General features: G+C 56.1%; 1 protein-coding gene across 3 annotated transcripts in view; it reads left to right on the forward strand.

The window, feature by feature from the left end:
• LOC149875568 (butyrophilin subfamily 1 member A1-like) overlaps positions 1 to 9,701 on the forward strand; it is a 232,924-nt gene extending 223,223 nt beyond the window's left edge. For 2 of the 3 annotated variants that reach the window (XM_090030951.1, XM_090030952.1), the window contains exons 2-4: positions 1,661 to 1,832; positions 2,829 to 2,945; positions 8,351 to 9,701. In XM_090030951.1, the coding sequence (XP_089887077.1) occupies positions 2,840 to 2,945; positions 8,351 to 8,706 (462 nt within the window). In that variant the 5' untranslated portion in view covers positions 1,661 to 1,832; positions 2,829 to 2,839 and the 3' untranslated portion in view covers positions 8,707 to 9,701. The remainder of the gene's footprint in view (positions 1 to 1,660; positions 1,833 to 2,828; positions 2,946 to 8,350) is intronic. The other variant, XM_090030953.1, reaches the window with a different exon arrangement.
• The last annotated feature ends 10,129 nt before the right edge of the window (positions 9,702 to 19,830 follow it).

Below are 19,830 nucleotides of genomic sequence, written 5' to 3' on the forward strand. Positions count from 1 at the left end.
GGGTGGTGTAAAGTTCGTGTCCCAACGAGTGAAGCCCAGCAGGGATGGGTGTCGGGGCACAGGTCAGAAAAAGCCGAGGGGGGGATGCTGCTTCATCAGCCCTAATCTGCGGTGAGACCGTGCCGAGCTGGGTGCTGTGGGGATGAGGCCCATGTGCAGGCCTGGCTGGAGCTGCCCCAGGCGTGTGTGTGCAAGTGTGAGATAACGACGGTGGGACACAAGCACCCAGACACGCAGGGGGGCAAGTCTGGGCTGCCGGGAAGGGAGGGCTGAGAACTGAAGCCCCAGACGCCAGGGCACGGAGCAGTGACGGCTCCATGGTGACACCGACTCCCCCGGTTGGCTGCAATGTGATGCCCACATCTCACCCGGAAGGGACCATGGCCCCCTCCTCTGGGCCAGGCCAGTGGGGCAGGATTGGTGCTGCTGGGGGACCTTCCCTCTGGGCCCCCCTGAGTCGTGGGGGTTTCAATTCCTCCAGGGCCAGGGGTCACCCACCTGAAAATGTGACCTGGTGCTGCCTGGACTCCTCTCCCAGCCGCCATCCACCGACACCCCGGCCATGGTGCAGAGAGCCCGGCTCCCCCCTTGGGGCACGCACCCCCACCCCAGCGCCGTGCGTCACCCGCCCTGCACCAGGCCAGCTCTCCCTGCCCCACCTCCTCCTCTCCCACTGTAGGAATTGGGCAATCCTCGGGGTGAAGTGTTGGTCCTTATTATTATGGGATGGAGCCTGAGACCAGAACTCCCCCTGCTCCATTGCTCCAGAGTTACTTTCATTTCCCCTATTCAGTGTTGTTTGTTCCTGAATAAAACAGTTTGAGGTTTTGTGCCTGCAAAAAGGAAGTCTCAGTACTCTTTGCTAAGTCAGGAACTTAACACCTACCTCCTCTGAGTCCCTTGCACTGCTGCTGCCACCCTCCCAGCATGTGCCCCAGCTCAGCCCTCCTTGGGCTGAGGCGACCCCCAAAGAGAAGCAGAGACAGGAGATGCCTTCAGGCCAACCCCTTGCTTGGTGCTCTGGGCCCGGGATAACTGCTCTGAGCCCTGCACCCCAGCAACGGGCCCTGCTGCATGCGCTCCCCCAGCTCCCCCATACCCACCCCCAGGCTGGCTCCCAGACAGTCCGTCCCACACACCCCAACACACCCCAGCACAGGGCAGGGCGAGCAGGGAGCAGATCATGCCTGTCCCTCTCCGAGCACTGCTCCTCGCACACCAAGCCCAGAGGGAGGTTTGTGGTGAGTTGTTGCAGCGGGGGGTGGTGCTGACCCAGCCTGCAACACCTCATCACAGGTCCCTATGTGGCCCCGGGGCCAAATAATTGCCCACCCCAGGATAAGCTCTCAGTATTGCTCAGGGAACCGTGTTGTTTTCATTTTTACCTGCTTTTTACAACTTTGTAGCTGGAAATCAACTAAATGAATCAAATTATGGAATTATTCGGGGTGGCCTTTGAATTCTTTATATACTAATCTTTCATCTCCACATCACTACAGTGAAGAGCAGTGACCTGATGCGGTGTGGCACACACAGGCATTTGCACTTTGGAGGTGCAGGGAGTGCTGGCATTGTGTGTCTCTGCTCAGTTATGGGTGTGTGTGCTTGTGTCAGCAGGCCCCTTCCAGGGTCATTGCCCTGTAAGCAGCTTTCCTTTCAGTTTTGCAGCTGCAGGGAGCAGCAGGAAGACGGATGCCCAGAGATCCTGAAATGCACTAAATGAACAAAAGGACGGTGAGGGGTGCCTTCCCCAAGGCCTCTGGGCCAGGACCTCCTGTCTGGACATCGCCCCACCACCGGAGAAGACGACAAGGTGGTCCAGCACTCAGCAGGTAGGGGTGGAGGTCTGGGGAGGGGGTCCACGCTCATGCTGAGATATTCACACATGCACCCACGGACCACTCGTGGGACCTGTCAGCATGGGGCAGGCAGACACTGGGGCAGGCAGACACTGCTCACAAGTCAGAGCCCGGACACACGTGTGACAGGGTCCCCTGCACTGTCCCAGGGCTCTGGGACTGGCACAGACTTAGCCTAGAGGGTCCCCGGGCGATGGCCCTGGCTGCTCACCCCTGAGCCCAGCCCGGCTGGCTGTGGGTGCGTGAGGTGCCCCTGCCTGTTCCCCTACACCAGTGCGGGCAGCCCACTGGGGATGGGAGTTTTTTTCCCCAGCGCTATGGTCGAAACATTTTGACTAGCCTCGTGTTGCTTTGAGGCTGTTTCACAGCCCTTTCTCTTGTTTGGATATTGCTGTGTTGACCTCGGAAAGAGTCGAAACAGTGTCAAAACAAAACAGCCGTGGGAAATTTTGCACAGCCGTAGTGGCCACCACTGCCTGCATGATGTCCCCCAGCGTGTGCCAGGGTCTTGTGCATCCAGAAGCCCGTCCCTGCCCTGAGATCCCCGCGGGGGAGAAGGGAGGCTGAGGAGGGGCATCCTGAGACCAGATCCCTCCCTGCTGGGTGATCAGGGCTATCCCAGCAAACAGGCCCTTCCCCAAGCCGTCCGTCGCTGCCATCTTAACTCCCGGCAGTGTGACCTGTTGTAATGGCTCTGCAGAGCCCTTTTCCATATGCGTCCACCCACGACATCTGGTTCCCACCCGCAGCCCAGAGCAGGGCCCTTGTCCCAGGCGGGGTAGCTCGGGGCGCAGATGCTCGTACCTGCCGGCTCCTGCTTTGGGGTGCGCCTTGCTGCTGCGTGGCACTGCCCAGGCGGGTGCCTCTGGAGAGCCCCTTCCCTTCGCACCATCCCGCCTGCTGCCCTGGCACCAGCATCACAGCCCTGGCCATACTCAGGCTGCGCTTGTTCTTGTCTCTGCTTCCCAGGCCTCACTGCCATGAAAAAGGAGGTTTCCTTCTTCTTCCTCAGCCCCTCAGCGAGCCCCTCTCTGCCCGGCTGCATCGCTCTGCTCATCACGCTCCAGGTTCACCGTCTGGTGGCAGGTAGGACCCCTGCTTCCTCGTGGCGTTTGCTGCTTGCTCTCATGCACAGATCCATTGCCCAGGGGTCCCAACACAGTCAGAGATGTGACCCAGCACCCGCTCCCCCAGCCTTCCCCGCTGGACCCGGCACGGCCCAGGGCGGGCAAGGAGCTTCCTTCTGCGCAGCCTCCCCCCAGGCCTGTGCCAGCCCCGCTCCTGCTCCTGTCATCTCGGCGTCACCCTCCTCCCCGAGCCAGCCCAGCCCCGGCCTCTTCCCTCCCCTTCCTATCCCATCCCCACTGCTGGTTAGAGGCCTTCTCCACAGCATCTCCTGCCACTGGGTGCTTCCCCTTGTCCCTAGTCATGCCTCCAGTTCAGTCTGCGATGAGCCTCTTGCAGCCCCTGAGTCCACGTCTCAGGTCCGTCTCTCCCTTGGCTACAGGGTGTCAGCCACAGTCGTCTGACCTCCGGCAGAAGGCAGGGCAGGGGGCTCCTTGCATCAGTGGCTCACAGCCTGGTTAGACTCACAGCTCACCTGTTAGACTCGAGGCTCACCTTGGAAAATGCCAGCTCTTAGCAATCACTCATTTCTTCACTATGGAAAAATAATGGAGCAATTCCTGTGGTGCAAAGAAGCTTCTGTTGCAGGAGCACGTATGTGAAGTAGTTAGACCCTAGAGATATTTTTAAACATGTACCAGATGCAGCCCTGAGTGCTTTTAATTAGCAGTGCACACTAATGAAAAGCGCCCAGCGCTGTGCTGCATTGGGGGCAGTTGTAGAAGTGGTGCAGCACGTGTCAGCACCGAGAAAATGGTGGCAGTGCGCTTTGAACGAAAGCACATCAAATGTATTTTAGTTTAAACTGCACTGCCCACCATTTTCTCAGTGCTGATGCGTGCTGCACCGCTTGTACAACTGCACCCGATACAGCTCCAGGTAGATTAATTATTTGCTCCAGCAGACTCAATTAATCAAGTCTGCCCCAACGTGCTGGGTTTCCAACATGGTGGAGCAGACTCATGGTTTGTGTAGAAATGCCCTAAACTGCCCCCTTGCCCTCCCTTTTGTCTGCCTTTGGTGCTAACCATTTGTCTCTCCTGGATTTACAAGGGCGCCTTTCCCTGGCCTCTGACTCAGGAAACTCAATTCACGGCTGGGATGCATAGTGAAATGTGGCCAGCCGGCAGGGCCTGGGACTCTCCCCTGAACCCGGTGGGCTGCGGTGCGGCTGGAAGACCCAGGCCTGGGCCTCCCCCAACATATACCTGGCCCGTCCTGTCAATGCATGTGCAGGGCCCTGTCCCCTCTCCTTTGTCCCTGCTGGGCCCAGGGCCAGAGAGCTGACCCGCGGCTGAGGGAGGCCATGCTGTCCTCTGCCCGCTCCGGCCAGGCTGCTCTGCGTGCATGTTTGCCTGCGTTCTCCTTTATGTTATGGGGCCATTGAAGCTGCATTGGCAGAGTTCATGGCTCCTGTCCAGTGTCATTTCCCTCTGGTCTCGCACTCTTCCCCAGCCCAGTTCAGAGTGATTGCACCGGACCAGCCCGTTGTTGCCTCTGTGGGAGAAGTCGTGGTCTAGCCTGTGGACTTTGGGGGCTGGAGCGCACCAGGGGAGGGCCACGGGGCTGGGGCAGAAGGTTTCAGTTTGACAGACTTTTAACATAGATTTCATAGACATTAGGGCTGGAAGGGACCTCGGGAGATCATCGAGTCCAGCCCCCTGCCCAAAGGGCAGGAAGTCAGCTGGGGTCATAGGATCCCAGCAAGATAAGCATCCAATTTACTCTTGAAGGTGTTCAATGTAGGTGCTTGAACCACCTCCGCTGGCAGACTGTTCCAGACCTTGGGGGCTCGGACAGGAAAGAAATTCTTCCTTATGTCCAGCCTGAAACGGTCTTGCAGGAGTTTGTGACCGTTCGACCTCGTCATCCCTTGGGGCGCTCTGGTGAACAGACGTTCCCCCAGATCCTGGTGGTCACCCCTGAGAAACTTATAGGTGGCCATCAGATCACCCCTGAGCCTGCGCTTTTCCAGGCTAAAGAGTCCCATGGCTCTCAGCCTGTCATCGTAAGATCTGTTTTCCTGACCTCTGATCATGCGCGTGGCTCTCCTCTGGACTCTCTCAAGCTTCTCCACATCCTTTTTGAATTGTGGAACCCAAAACTGGACGCAGTACTCCAGCTGCGGCCTCCCCAAGGCCGAGTACAAGGGGAGAATGACGTCCCGGGATTTGCTCGAGAAGCATCTATGGATGCACGCCAGCATTTTGGTCGCTTTACTAGCCGCAGCATCGCATTGCAGGCTCATGTTCATCTTGTGGTCAATGATGACCCCCAAGTCTCTTTCTTCTGTAGTGCTAACCAACGTAGCACTGCCGAGCCTATAAGGGTGCTGCAGGTTTTTCCTCCCAAGGTGGAGAACCTTGCATTTTTCGGTGTTAAACACCATCAGGTTCTCGTCTGCCCATTTGCTGAGCTTGTCCAGGTCAGCCTGGATCACCCGCCTATCTTCTGGCGTGGATGCTTTGCCCCAAAGTTTGGTGTCATCGGCGAACTTGGCCAGTCCACTCCTGACTCCAATGTCCACATCGTTAATGAAGATGTTGAACAGTATGGGTCCCAGGACAGAGCCTTGAGGGACCCCACTGGTCACAGGGCACCACGATGAGTGACTGCCATCAATCACAACCCTCTGGCTCCGACCACGGAGCCAATTTCCCAGCCAGCGGATCGTGGTGGAGCCAAGGCCACAACTGGCCAGTTTGGCCAAGAGGTGATCATGGGATACCAGATCAAAAGCTTTTTTGAAGTCAAGATATATGACATCAATCTCTTCTCCCTTGTCCAGGTGATAGGTCACCTGGTCATAGAAGGAAATGAGATTGGTCAAACAAGACCTACCCGCAACAAACCAGTGCTGGCTATCCCTTAGGATGTTAGCCTGGGCCAGTCCCTCAAGGATGGCCTCCTTAATAAACTTTTCTAAGATCTTCCCCAGGATAGAAGTCAGGCTAATGGGCCTGTAGTTAGCCGGATCCACTCTCCTCCCTTTCTTGAAGATCGGCACCACATTGGCCTTCTTCCAGTCTTTGGGCACTACACCAGAGCGCCAGGAGTTTTCAAAGACCCGTGCCAGGGGCTGGGCTATGACGCTCGCCAGCTCCTTGAGTACCCTGGGGTGCAGGTTGTCAGGGCCGGCTGACTTGAAGGTATCCAGCTTCTCAAGGTGTTCCTTCACGAGGTCAGCTTTGATGGAGGGTAGGGGATCCCCATCACCTGGATCTCCCTGTCCCATAGCAGGCATGGGCATCCCGTGTGACTGATGAAAGACTGACGCAAAGTACCTATTTAATAGGTTGGCTTTTTCCTGGGCGTCAGTTGTCAGTTGCCCCATCTGGTTTAGCAGGGGTCCAACGTTGCCCTTGCTTTTCCTCCGGCTCCCCACATATCTGAAAAAGGACTTTTTGTTGTCCTTGATGCCTGAAGCTAGTTGGAGTTCAGTTGCAGCCTTGGCTTTCCTGGTTTGCTCCCTGCAGGACCGGACCAGTGCAGAATAATCCTCCTTGGAGGTGAATCCCGTCCTCCATCCTTTGTAGGCTTTCCTTTTTAGCCACAGGAGGTCCGCTAGGTCCCTGGAGAGCCAGGGGGCTGCTGTGCCTTCTTGCTGCCTTTCCTCCGTGTTGGAATAGATTTAGCTTGTGCACTGAGGATCGCTTCCTTGAGAAGCAACCACTCTTCTTGAACTCCCATCTCCCTGGGGTCATGGTCCCTGAGGGCCTGACCGACTAGCCTCTTGAGCTTGTGAAACTCGGCTTTTCTGAAGTCAAGGACTTCTGTGTTGCTGACTGACTTGCCAGCTTTACGGCGGATGGTGAAGGTGATCAGCTCGTGGTCGCTGTCACCCAACTTCCCATCGATCACTAGGTCGCCGATTAGGTCGTCCCCCGTAGCCAGTACCAGGTCAAGCAGCGCTTTGCCTCTCATTGGCCCATAGACTTCTTGAGTCAGGTAGAGGTCATCCACGCACAAGAGAAAGCTTTGCGCCCGCTCGGATTTAGCTGAGTGATCTTCCCACGAGATGTCCGGGTAATTGAAGTCACCCGTGACAACCAAGGTCCTGGAGGAAGCGGCCTCAGTCAGTTCCCGGGCGAACTCCTGGTCAAGCTCAGGACTTTCAGTGGGAGGTCTGTAGTAGACTCCCACCGTTGTGTCCCCTGTGCCGAATTCCCCACGAATTTTTACCCAGAGGGTCTCTAGCTGTCCATGCCGGTCGCCAACATCAGCTTGCAGGGACATGTAGGTTTCCTTCACATAGAGAGCTACACCCCCGCCCCTTTTGTCAACACGATCCCTCCTGTACAGGGTATAGCCCTCTATGCCCGTGGTCCAGTCATGGTGGAGTCCCACCAGGTCTCCGTTATCCCAATGACATCATATTTCTTTGCACTGAGCAGGAGGACGAGCTCATCCTGCTTGTTGCCCAGGCTCCTGGCATTAGTGTACAGGCAGGCGAGTGTGCCCTTGGGGGCTCTTGCCTTGCCCACAGATTGTGCCAGGGCTGGGGCAGGGGTGGGCTCCCTTATGTGCCTTGGTCCGCTGGCTTTGCAAGGGCCGTTCAGCGGGCCAGCAGGGGCAGCAGTCCCCCCATCCCCCAGCGGGCTTATTTTAAAGCCCGGTGGCGCAGGTCAGCCAGCCCGGCTGAGAAGAGCCTCCTCCCCAGGGGAGAGAGGTGGAACTAAAGCACATCAAATATATTTTAGTTTAAACCACACCGCCCACCATTTTCTCAGTGCTGATGCGTGCTGCACCGCTTGCACAACTGCACCTGATACAGCTCCAGGTAGATTAATTATGTGCTCCAGCAGACTCAATTAATCAAGTCTGCCCCAACGTGCTGGGTTTCCAACATGGTGGAGCAGACTCATGGTCTGTGTAAAAGTGCCCTAGAGTGCCACCTTGCCCTCCCTTTTGTCTGCCTTTGCTGCTAACCATTTGTCTCTCCTGGATTTACAAGGGCGCCTTTCCCTGACCTCTGACTCAGGAAACTAAATCCATGGCTGGGATGCATAGTGAAATGTGGCCAGCCGGCAGGGCCTGGGACTCTCCCCTGAACCCGGTGGGCTGCGGTGCGGCTGGAAGACCCAGGCCTGGGCCTCCCCCAACATATACCTGGCCCGTCCTGTCAATGCATGTGCAGGGCCCTGTCCCCTCTCCTTTGTCCCTGCTGGGCCCAGGGCCAGAGAGCTGACCCGCTGCAGAGGGAGGCCGAGGGAGGCCATGCTGTCCTCTGCCCGCTCCGGCCAGGCTGCTCTGCGTGCATGTTTGCCTGTGTCCTCCTTTATGTTATGGGGCCGTTGAAGCTGCATTGGCAGAGTTCATGGCTCCTGTCCAGTGTCATTTCCCTCTGGTCTCGCACTCTTCCCCAGCCCAGTTCAGAGTGATTGCACCGGACCGGCCAGTTGTTGCCTCTGTGGGAGAAGTCGCGGTCCTTCCTTGCCGCCTGTCCCCTGCGACGAGCGCGGAAAGCATGGAGGTGCGGTGGGTCTGGTCCCGGTTCTCTCCATACGTGCACCTGTACTATGACAGCCAGGATCAGCCTGGAGAGCAGATGCCGGAGTATGTCGGGAGGACTCAGCTCCTGAAGGACAACATCACCTCTGGGAGCGTCTCGCTGAGAATACGCGGGGTGCGCCCCTCCGACCACGGGCAGTACACCTGCTTCTTCCAGGCTGGGGTCTCCTATGAAGAGGCTCTGCTGGAGCTGCAGGTCACCGGTGGGTAACTCCTGCTGGAGTCTGGGCCTGCCCATAGTGCACTGGCTGGGGCTGGAGGGCTCAACGGGAGCAGACGATAGCTCACTCGCCAGTCCCCAGATCCCATCTCCGCCTCCAGTGCCTGCAGTGTGCGCGCCCTGGGAGAGGAGGGGGATTTATTTCCTGAGAGCAGCCCAGGAGGGTTTTCCATTCACATCCGTACCCCAGGGTAGCCTGTGGACTTTGGGGGCTGGAGCGCACCAGGGGAGGACCACGGGGCTGGGGCAGAAGGTTTCAGTTTGACAGACTTTTAACACTTCATTTGATGAACATGTTGTATGTACTGGAGGCAAGAGAGGGATGCTATGGATATGGTCCAGGAACAATGCGAGAGGCAACGATTGTTTTCGTTGGTATCTTTCCAGGTTATATTGATCTTTATGCAATTTTGATTACATTGGATATATTTTGATATTTGTACATATGTTGGATATGGTGATTTTGATGTGATTTTTCATATATTGATTTCGAGGCAAGAGGCAAGCCTTGTGCCTTGCATAACAATGCCCCACTCTTAGAGAAAGTGAGCTGTGGGGAGGGGGGGAACTTTTCATGCATATGGATGCAGACACAAGAGTCCTAAACCCAGTGTGGCAGGAAGCCACCTTGGTTTCTCCCCAAAATCTCTGTGCTGTGACAATGTGATTAGGATGGGCCCAGCAGAGGAGACACCCTTACCCTGTCTCTTTAGGTAACCTGAGCTGACTACATTCCTGAGGGAGGGGGGAACCTGCTCCCTCTGCCCACCTGACTGGTATCAGGTACCTGGGTGAGGGGCAGCTACCTGGTGGGCTGGAGTCTGCCCAGCATCTAGTGATGTATTTCAAATTGGTTGGCCAACAGCCAACCGGAGCTGGCCTCCACTGGACTGGCAAATGAGGTCACAGGGTCTATATAAGTTAAGACTGCCCAGGAGGAGGGGGCAGCAGCCATGCAGGGGACTCAGATGAGCATGACCATCTGAAACTGGCTCTCTCCCCCAAAACTCATGAGCTAGAAACGGCCTGCCTCCAGAGGGAAACTTCACCTGCCTTTGGAAGATGCTTGTGAGTAAGCTACTCGAGATCTGATTAGATATCTAGCTGGCAGTAACTCAGATGCGTGACCAAAAGGCTACCTTAGCCAGACTGTTTGCTCTTTAGGATTTCTAGGATATTGCTCAATCTTGTACCCTATTTTCACCCTACCCGTGTAACCAATAAATTCTCCTTTGTGACCAGCGTGAGAGACTTCTTGAGGGGTGGGTCTAAATTATGCCTAAGAGACCCCTTAGGTCTGAGGACTAATGGAGACTTCCATTTTTGCCCCCGACTTGGGGAAGTGCCCCAAGTGCCTGTACTGGGTCGAGTACCCGTAGAACTTTAGGCCTGTGTTTCCCTGAGGACACAGAGCTAAGAGAGTCCCTTCTCGGGGTGGTGGCGGCTACGTTACCCCCAGGCTAGCGAGTGTGCTCTGGAAGGGGGTCGGCCGGACGTAAGGCGCCCCTAGGGAGGCATTCGGAGCCTGGCAGGTGGGCGGGTGCAGGGAGGTGGGCAGGTCAATGCAGGAGCGCCCCCTACTGGCCCATGACACCCTGCATGGAGCATTTTGTGGGATTTCTCCAGCCTCCAGCCCCTCTGGAATAAGGCTGAACCACTGGGCGCTCTGGGCTTTACCCCCTGTCTTGCTAATCTTCAGCCAGTTCACATAGTGGTCGTTGTGCCCAGGGGATGTTTGCTGGTCTCCTTGCTTGTCACCTTTTCTGTTTAATTCAAAAGGATATGCTGAGGGAAATGCAGTGTGTTTATCAGTGACAGGATAACACAGCTAATCTAGAGACCAACCGGGACACTCTCCTGGGACCAGTAGCTGTAGCCTGGGCCAAGGCTGTTGAAGCAGAGGCCAGTCCATCTCTCCCCTTCGGTGCCTGCCGGGTGTATTTTCATGCCCTTCACCACCCCTTGTCAGGTCACGGCCCAACCCTGGATGAAGCCCAGACCGAGCCCCCAGCCTCTTTCAGAGTCAGATCAGAGGAAGATTACACAGAGGATGTGCTAGACATGTCTCAGCTGCTGGGCCTCACTGCCTGCAGATGGAGACTGAGGGAGCACACAGAGCTCCTGGCTTGGGGGACGGCACATGTGGGGGCACTTGGCCCCGAGCATGAGCAAGAGACCGGGGGCCTGTGGTGCGTGGATGCGGGTGGCATGTCTGGGCGGTGCTGGGTGGGGATGGCACAGGCAGAGACCCCTGGGATCAGCGAAGGGGTGGGGATGTTGCAGAAAATTCTTCATTGCACATGATTTGATAGGGCGCAACAAGGGGGGCCTTGTGGGAGAGTTACAGGAGCACCCTGCCCCCCGGGTGTACAGGACTTCGGCCGTAGAAGTGGTGAAGTGCCAGAGCCCCATCCAGACTCTCCCCCTCCAGCTGGCTCCTCTCCCTGGTCAGGGAGTGGACAGAGGAATGGATATACCATGCTAAAGGAAGGGAAGACTTAGCACTCAGGGGCACACTTCGACTGACCTGCTGGAAGTGGAAGCTAAATCAATGTACCTCAAACCCATGTGGGTAATACTCAGACAGAACAGCCTGATTAGCTATAACTTGCTAGTGTAAAAGCGAGTGTAAAAGGGTTTGTGGGGCCGAGAAGAGCCAAGAGCTGTGGCTTGTAACCCATACGGGGAGGTCTGATCTGGGGCTCAGGTTCAGAGCTTGCTCATGACCCTCGTGGGGTCTGACCTAGATTCATAGGACACTATTTGTTATCAAAGCCCGATTTAAAATCAGCAGCTACTTTAATTCAATCAGCCAATCAGAAAACATCTTCTCACATATGTCAGATGTATGGTAAGATGCACCAAAACCCATGGGATCTCGTTTGCTCTCATATGAGATGATGAGCATGCTCTGACCATCACGCAGTGCATGCATTTTGGAGGCTACACTGCCCTCGCACTGCATGAGAGCCCGGATCCGTGCCAGGCCCTGGGTGGGATCCCGTGCAATCAGGCATGTTCAGTGTAGGGCACAGGCCTGTGGCCGCGGGGTGAGAGCACCCACGGAGATGGACGGAGCAAGTTACCCCCTTTAAGGTCTTGTTGCCGGCTGTGTTCATCTCACAGGGCTCTGGCACAGCTGAGAACAGCACAGTGCCCCTCCCTGGGCCTCCTGCCCTGCACAGCGACGTGTCGCTGCCCTGGCTCAGATACCAGCTCCCAGCCTGGGGCAGAGACTCTGCATCTCCTCACTCCTGTGTGTCTCTAGATCACTGCCCATTTCTAGTCCATCCCCCCCCTCCAGCAAAAGGCCATCACAAGCAGTGTGTAAGTGCAGCTTGTGCAGGTGGGTGACTGGGGTTTAGGGGCTGGAAGTGAGACAGGGTCCAGGGTCCAGCCCTGTGAGTATCGTGAAGGGAAGGGGCTCCCAGACTGCACAGGGCCCATTCCCCAGTGTTCATCCTGTAGCGGCTCTGCTGAGGGACCTGAGGAGGCTCCTTCCCGAAGGTCTGAGCTGCTGATGAGATTTCCGCAGACACTGAGGGACTGTTTCACGCAGAGGTTGCTGTTGTGATCATGGAGGAGTCGAACCAGATCGTGACCTGTTCTGTCGGGAGCCTGTTCCTGACCCAGGAGAAAACAGCCTCCATCAGCATTGCAGGTCAGTGCCTGCCACACCGTGAGCTCGGCGTGGGGGTGGGGAGGGTGATCCCTGCTCACGTGTCGGACATGTAGGGAGCCGTTTCCCCGGGCAGCACAACAGCCCGTCTGCGCTGCTCTCCGCAGGGCTTACGGGGACACGGGAGTTTGCCGTGACACCGACACCAGGACTCAGGCCAAGCGCCCTGGGGCTGAGCCGAGAGCCGGGCCCGGGTGAGCCGGGGGGGTCAGGCAGTGCGTCCTGCCCAAGGTTTGCAAATGCCACTTAGGGCTGGGGGGCATCCCCTTTGGGCACCCAGCTGAGACACCCGAGGGAGCCTGGCGTTCGAAGGGAGGTGCTCAGCACGTCCCCACTCCCAGCCCCTCTGGGGTGTCTCGGGCTGGGTGTGCAGAGTCACTGCTCCCTGCCGCTGCTGCCAGGGGCTGCACAAAACATGGAAGTCCAGAGCAGGGTCTTGAACTTGGAGTAGCTGCAATCAGAAATGCGGTGCGAGGTGTGAGCAGGGCAGGGCAAAGCCGAGGACGCACGGCCCTGGGCTGGCCCGGGCCTTCCTCTCGGGGTGTGCTCGGTCCCAGCCAGGAGGTGCTTCTCAATGGCAGGCTTTAGCCAAGCCCTGGTACTGCTTTAGTCAGACCTGCATGACTGGGCCCAGGGCAGGGGAAAGCGGGTCATCCATAAACCCCTGTGTGTAAAAGGGGCTAGATTAGGCTCTCCACAGTCACCTGAACCCTTCCCTGGTGCCGGTGTCTGTCCTGGCTTTTCCTTGCAGAGCCCCACAGTGCACGCAGGGTCTCTGGGTGCATGAGGAGACTCAGGGGTGCAGCTCCCTGGGGGCGCGGGGACGTCAGGGTCACTCAGGCAAGAATCCCGGAGTTCCCAGTTCCTGCTCAAGGTCTAATCAAACACCACGTTTCAGGTCAGGAAGGAATTTTTGCCCGTGACTTTAATGGTATAGACCATTGCGAGGGGCGGGGTGTCTTCTTGTGTAGCCGTGGGAGTGGGGGGAGGCAGAGGGCCAGATTTGCCCATCACTTTGGGGTGTGCTCATTTATTAGTGATACGTTTCTGGGTTCTCTGTAATTCTACCAATTCGCTGCTTGTGTTACTTCTTTTTCTGTATGGAGCTGTATGTCTCCCTTCTGCAAGTCCTCACCCCCAGTGCAGCTATCTTGCAGGACTCAATTTCAGTGGGGCTGGGCTTCTCCAGCCACCAAATCAGTCAAATACGTGCGCGCGCGTGCACACACACACACACACTTTAACGTGACATGCCTGACCTGGTCAGGCTGATCAGCATGGACAGGCTGACACCCTCATATGCCAGGAATCAGGTAATCAAGGTAACAATACAATGCAGTCAGTAGCAGGAGGGACTGGGATTTCCAAGGCCAGAAGTTCCCAGCACAATCCTTGAAGGTTAAACAGGCGACGGAAAGAGAGGATCTGTTTCTCCCAGCTTCTTGAGAACAGTGGACGGTGACAGGGAAATTTCTCTCTCTTGAAGGACACTGTTTGCTGCTTTGCAGCTTTCTTATACCCTCAGTCCAGCCTCTTGAAGGCATTATTTTAATTGTGTAAATCAAGAGGATCCCAAGCCATAACTAACCAGTAAAATCCTGTTACACGAACAGTTTCAATGTACATGAAATACCTTTTCCGGTGACAAGGGGTTATCTGGTTTGGAACATCTCAAGAAATGGATTAACAACCAGGAAAAGCATAAGGTTTTAAGGAGTAACCTGACACCTAGGAGCCAGCTTGAAATTATTATGAACACAGAAGAGAAAGTGGAAGGGATACCACATGGTTTCTTCCCAGCTGGCCTAGCCATGCTTGCACTGTAGGGTTTTGTATTGTACCCGTTGTGAGTAAGTCTCAGCTTAGCATGACTTTCAGATGTTACTGTAGTCTCTTAAAAGACTGAAGGGGATTACTTGGAGTGCTCATAAACTTTGCAGGGAGGACTTCCATCAGTCGCTCTTGGAAAACTACGACAGCATTTGTGGTCAGGGCTCCAACAGGCTGGACATTGTGGTGAACCCTGAACCATTGCTCAAATGTTGTCCGTACCCGCTCTCACTCGGTCTCTTGGCTCAGGTTTCCCTAACCTGACAACCGAGATTCAGTCAATCCAGTTTAAAGAGGGCCTCCCGTACTGGGACCAGGAATGTGCAGCCCGAGTTGCCTATTAAACTTTTCTTCTGCTTAGTTGTGGTTACATGAGTGGGGAGGGGGAAAGAAAAAGCCCTTTGTAAGTCCAGCAAGCGGGGTGCCAGGGCTCCCTCAGGAACACAGAGGTGACAGGTAACAGCATGGCTGTTGTCCTCGGGTCTCTTAAGTGTATTTAACAGTGTTGCAGTGGAAGGATATAGAGAGTGTCCTTGTCCCCTGCTTCCTTTATGTCAGGTGAGACTTTTCTTGGGGTCCTCAAGCTGTGTGTGCTGCTCCTTGGGACACGTCCCCACGACCCTGCGCCTGGGGCTGCGCTGGTGCACTGCCCACGAATGGCACTCCCAGCCTGCTCCTGTACCCACACTCTGCGGGGAGGCCTCCTGACTTGAGTCCAGTTCTACTTTAACCATGAGAGACGTGCTCACAGCCCTCGGGAGAGCACTGCGAATGGGGTTGGTGTTGGTCCACTGGTAGCTCCCGGGGTGCGAGAGCAGGCGCAGGAGTGCCCTGAGGGCCACAGCTGGACACGGCCGGCAGAGCCCACAGGCTGCTGGGACAGACGAGGGCCTGGCTCCCGGCGCCAGTCGCCCTGTGCCTGCAGCGCTGCAGGGGAGCGTGTCTGTGGCTGCACCGACGGCACTCGAGCCCCTCGGTCCTGACTGCGCCCTGGGGTCAGCCTGCGCCGCCCGGCGTGAGGGGTCACACGGAGATTCAGGACAACCTCACACTGGCACAGAGCTCAGCTTTCGCCCTCTGCCTGGAGGAACATTGCTTGTTTCTGGTGACCTGCTGGATGAGGAGCCACTTCCCATGAGGGTGCCATGATGCCCTGAGGAAGGGGAGGTCACTATCTCTCTTCCCTCAGTCTGGCAGGGGTTTCTGCATCCAGGGGTTGTGCTGCTGGGTTTGGTTTATTCCTGCAGTGACCCCTCTGCTGCCTCAGGGCAGGGGCAGGACAGCGGGTGCATTAGCCGGGCTGGAGCTGGGCTCCCAGTGTGCTAAGCATGAAGCACGGAGGAGCCCTGTCAGCCTGAAACCCATGAGGAGGGTCCCAGGGAAAACCACTGCTGTCCCCCAGCCCTGGGCATTTACTTATCCTGTGCACTTGCGGCTGCCAAGTGAATGACCTATTTAACTTCTCTTGCAGGTCACTTTTTCCCACAGAGGTTGTTTATTTTTCTTTCTCCCCCTGGATGGTGGCTCTGGCTGTGATTGTGCGAGAAACCCATCATGTTGGTGGTCAATAAAGAAAAGCTGTCTCTGGGCAGTTCTACTTCCGTGTGCAAAAGGTAATGTGAGAAGGTGGGGAGAGGAGAGCTCCCCTGAGACGGGGCAGGACAGGACGGACGGGGCTCCATCCTCTGCTCTGAGAGGAGCTCCAAGCACCGGGGATGGGCTGAAGCTGTGGGAGCAGTCTCTGAGCAGGCCAGACCCTGTGACAGAAAGCCACCTTGGTTTCTCCCCAAAATCTCTGCCCTGTGACTCTGTGATTAGATGGGCCAGCACGGAGGAGTCACACCTCAGCCTGTCTCTTTATAGTTTCATAGTTTCATAGTAGCTAGAGTCGGAAGGGACCTAGGTAGATCATCTAGTCCGACCCCCCGCCTCGGCAGGAAAGAGCACCGGGGTCAGATGACCCCGGCAAGGTGCTCATCTAACTTCCTTTTAAAAATCCCCAGGCTAGGAGCCTGCACCACTTCCCCTGGAAGCTGGTTCCAGGCCCTAGCCGCCCTGACTGTGAAGTAGCGCCTCCTAATATCTAATCTAAACTTACCCTCCGCCAGCTTGTGACCGTTATTCCTGGTCACTCCTGGCAGCACACGGGGGAACAGGGACTCCCCCAATACCTGCTGATCCCCCCTGACCAGTTTGTAGCAGGCCACAAGGTCCCCCCTTAACCTTCTCTTGTGGAGGCTAAACAGGTTCAGGTCCCGTAGCCTCTCCTCATAAGGCTTGCCCTGCTGACCCCTGATCATACGAGTGGCCCTCCTCTGAACTCTTTCCATATCGTCCACGTCCCTCTTGAAGTGTGGCACCCAGAACTGGACGCAGTACTCCAGCTGCGGCCTGACCAGTGCCGCATAGAGGGGGAGGATCACCTCCCTGGACCTGCTCGAGATGCATCTGTGGATGCATGCCAGGGTACGGTTGGCCTTCTTGACTGCCTCCCCACACTGCCGGCCCATGTTCATCGTGGAGTCAATGACGACTCCAAGATCCTTTTCCGTCTCCGTGCTGGCAAGAGGGGAGTTCCCCAACCTGTAAGTGTGGTGCCGGTTCTTCCTCCCCATGTGCAACACCTTGCACTTATCAGCGTTAAACCCCATCCTATTCTCATCCGCCCACCGTTGCAACCTGTCAAGGTCAGCTTGTAGCCTATTGCACCCTTCTAGTGCACCCACATCCCCCCACATCTTAGTGTCATCAGCAAACTTGAACAGGGTGCTTTCTACCCCCTCATCCAAGTCACTGATGAAGATGTTGAACAGTGCGGGCCCGAGGACCGAGCCCTGCGGAACCCCACTGCCCACGTCCTTCCAGGTCGAGAAGAACCCATCCACTACCACCCTCTGGGTGCGGCCCTCCAGCCAGTTGGCGACCCATTTGACCGTGTGGGCATCGACACCACAGTCTCCCAGCTTTTTGATGAGGACAGGGTGAGAGACAGTGTCGAAAGCCTTCCGGAAGTCCAAAAAGACTACATCCACAGCAACCCCTGCGTCTAATGATTTGGTGACCTGATCGTAAAAGGCCACCAGGTTGGTCTGACAAGACCTGCCACTGATGAACCCCTGTTGGTTGCCCCTGAGCATGCATTCCCCCGCAAGGCCCTCCTGGATGTGTGCCAGGATAATTTTTTCAAAGAGCTTACCCGGGATTGAGGTAAGACTAACTGGCCTGTAATTTCCTGGGTCCTCTTTTTTTCCCTTTTTGAAGATAGGGACCACATTGGCCCTCTTCCAGTCCTCCGGCACCTCGCCAGAGCACCACGAGTGCTCATAGAGCCGCGCCAGGGGTCCCGCAATGACCTCAGCCAGTTCCTGTAGAACCCTAGGGTGAAGATCGTCCGGACCAGCGGACTTGAACACGTCCAGCCTCTCCAGAAGTACCCTAACTAACTCCTCGCTAACCCCTGGCCCAGGCGTGTCTCTCTCGGGGCCCGAGGGGGGCCCAGCAGGGAGGTGGCTGAACTGGTCCCTACTTAGGAAGACAGAGGCAAAGAAATCGTTAAATATGTTAGCTTTGTCATCTGGCGTGATGACTAAGTTGCCCATCGTGTCCTGCAGGGGCCCCACATTACCCGGGACCCTCTTTTTACCCCCTATGTATTTGAAGAAGGACTTCTTATTGTCCTTAATCCGGGAAGCTAGTCCTATCTCCAACTCTGCCTTGGCCCTCCTGACTGCCCCCCTACATCCTCGGGCGACTATAACATAGTCCTTCTTGGCGATGACCCCATCTCTCCATTGGGTATATGCCTCCCTTTTAGCAAGGAGACATTCCCGGATGCTCTTAGTGAGCCATGGGGGTTTATGTGCCCTCCTGCTCCCTTTGACCCTTGTTGGGATTACCTCCCTTTGGGCATGGAGGATCGTCTCCTTAAGGAGCAACCACTCACCTTCGACATCTGATTCCCTTCCCCTCTGGGTCCTCAGCGCTTCCCCAACTATCCTCCTTAGCTTGTTGAAGTCAGCCCTCCTAAAGTCTAGGGCTGTTGCCTTGCTGCAGCCCTTTGCCACCTTACGCTGGATGGTGAATTCCAGCAAGCGATGATCACTGTCTCCCAGGTGGCCCATCACCCGCAGCCCCCTCACCAGGTCATCACCCGTGGCCAGCACTAGGTCCAACAAGGCGTCTCCCCTGGTGGGACTGTGCACCTCCTGGGTTAGATGGAGGTCCTGCAGTCTGGCTAAGAACCGACGTGAGCGATCAGACTTGGCTGACTGCTCTTCCCAGCAGATGTCTGGGAAGTTCAGGTCCCCCATGATAACCACATCCTTAGCCCTCACTGCCTCTGTGAGCTGACCTAAGAATTCCTGGTCGAGCTCTTCTCCCTGGTTGGGAGGTCTATAGTAGACTCCCACCGTTAAGTCTCTCTCCCCTGGACTGCCTTTTACTCTAACCCAGAGCACCTCAGAGTGCCCCCCCTCTACCCCCATGCTAATTAACGAGGAAGTATATTCCTCCTTGATGTAGAGTGCTACTCCTCCACCTTTCCTTCCTATCCTGTCCTTCCTGTATAGCCTATAGCCCTTGACACTCACCGCCCAGTCATGCGATTAGTCCCACCACGTTTCTGTGATCCCTACTATGTCAGGGCTGGTGACAGCTAGGAGGAGGGCGAGTTCCTCCTGCTTCTTCCCCATACTTCGAGCATTCGTGTAGAGGCATTTGAGGCCTTCAGCGGTTGTGCCCACTGACCCCCTAGTCTCAGCAATGCCCCGTCCCCCATCGCTTACCTGTTTCTCCCTTTTGACCATTGGTCTGGGCTCGCTGGCTGTTGCTGGGCCTGGTATCTCATCGTCTCCTCCGCCCTCATCTTCCCCCTCCCCCGACGAGCTTAGTTTAAAGCCCGCCGAAGGAGGTTCACCAACCTGGAAGAGAAGTTCTACCCCCCACACCCCCCATTCAATGAAGATGTTGGGTTGTAACCTGAGTTGTTGTGTTGCTGAGGGAGGAGGCCTTCCACCCTTTGCCTGGCCAGCAACCTTTTTTTCTTTCTATTCTCCTTCAGTTTCTTTGATGCTTTGGGCTGAAAGAAGTACCCAGAAATATTACTGTGGGCAAAGCACTCCTAAGGTTCACAGGGGGTGTGTGCCCCAGGCTGCACAGACCCCTGCCAGAGACCAGTGCCTGGGTGGTGGCAACATTACCCCAGCCTTGTGGATGTTCTTGAGGAAGGGAGACCGCCAGCTGTAGTCCCCCCCAGGGAGAATCCCAAAGTGAGGTTTTGGGCCTGGCACAGTGAGGTGGGTGGCTCTACACAGTAGAGTCCCCTACTGTGCTGCCACACTGCACACAAAAAACCTCTGGAGCAGGGGAATACTTGTGCTTTTCAAGTAGTACCCTGCTATGGAGTTTCTTTGTTTTGTGCACCCTAATAGGGGTTCAGGAGTAGATGCCAAGGTATTTACTGTGCAGTTAGTTAGTCTACTGCACAGTAAATGTGTCATGTAGACATGCCACATGCTGGCTAATCTGTGATGAACTAGCCTGCTCTCAGTACGTTCATCTCACTAAGTCTTGTTACCTTGTTCTCAGGACTTCCTTGCTCTACCAGC

The sequence above is a fragment of the Crocodylus siamensis genome, chromosome 1 (assembly GCF_052110815.1).
Source record: "Crocodylus siamensis isolate JL-2025a chromosome 1, ASM5211081v1, whole genome shotgun sequence".
NCBI classification, from domain to species: domain Eukaryota; kingdom Metazoa; phylum Chordata; order Crocodylia; family Crocodylidae; genus Crocodylus; species Crocodylus siamensis.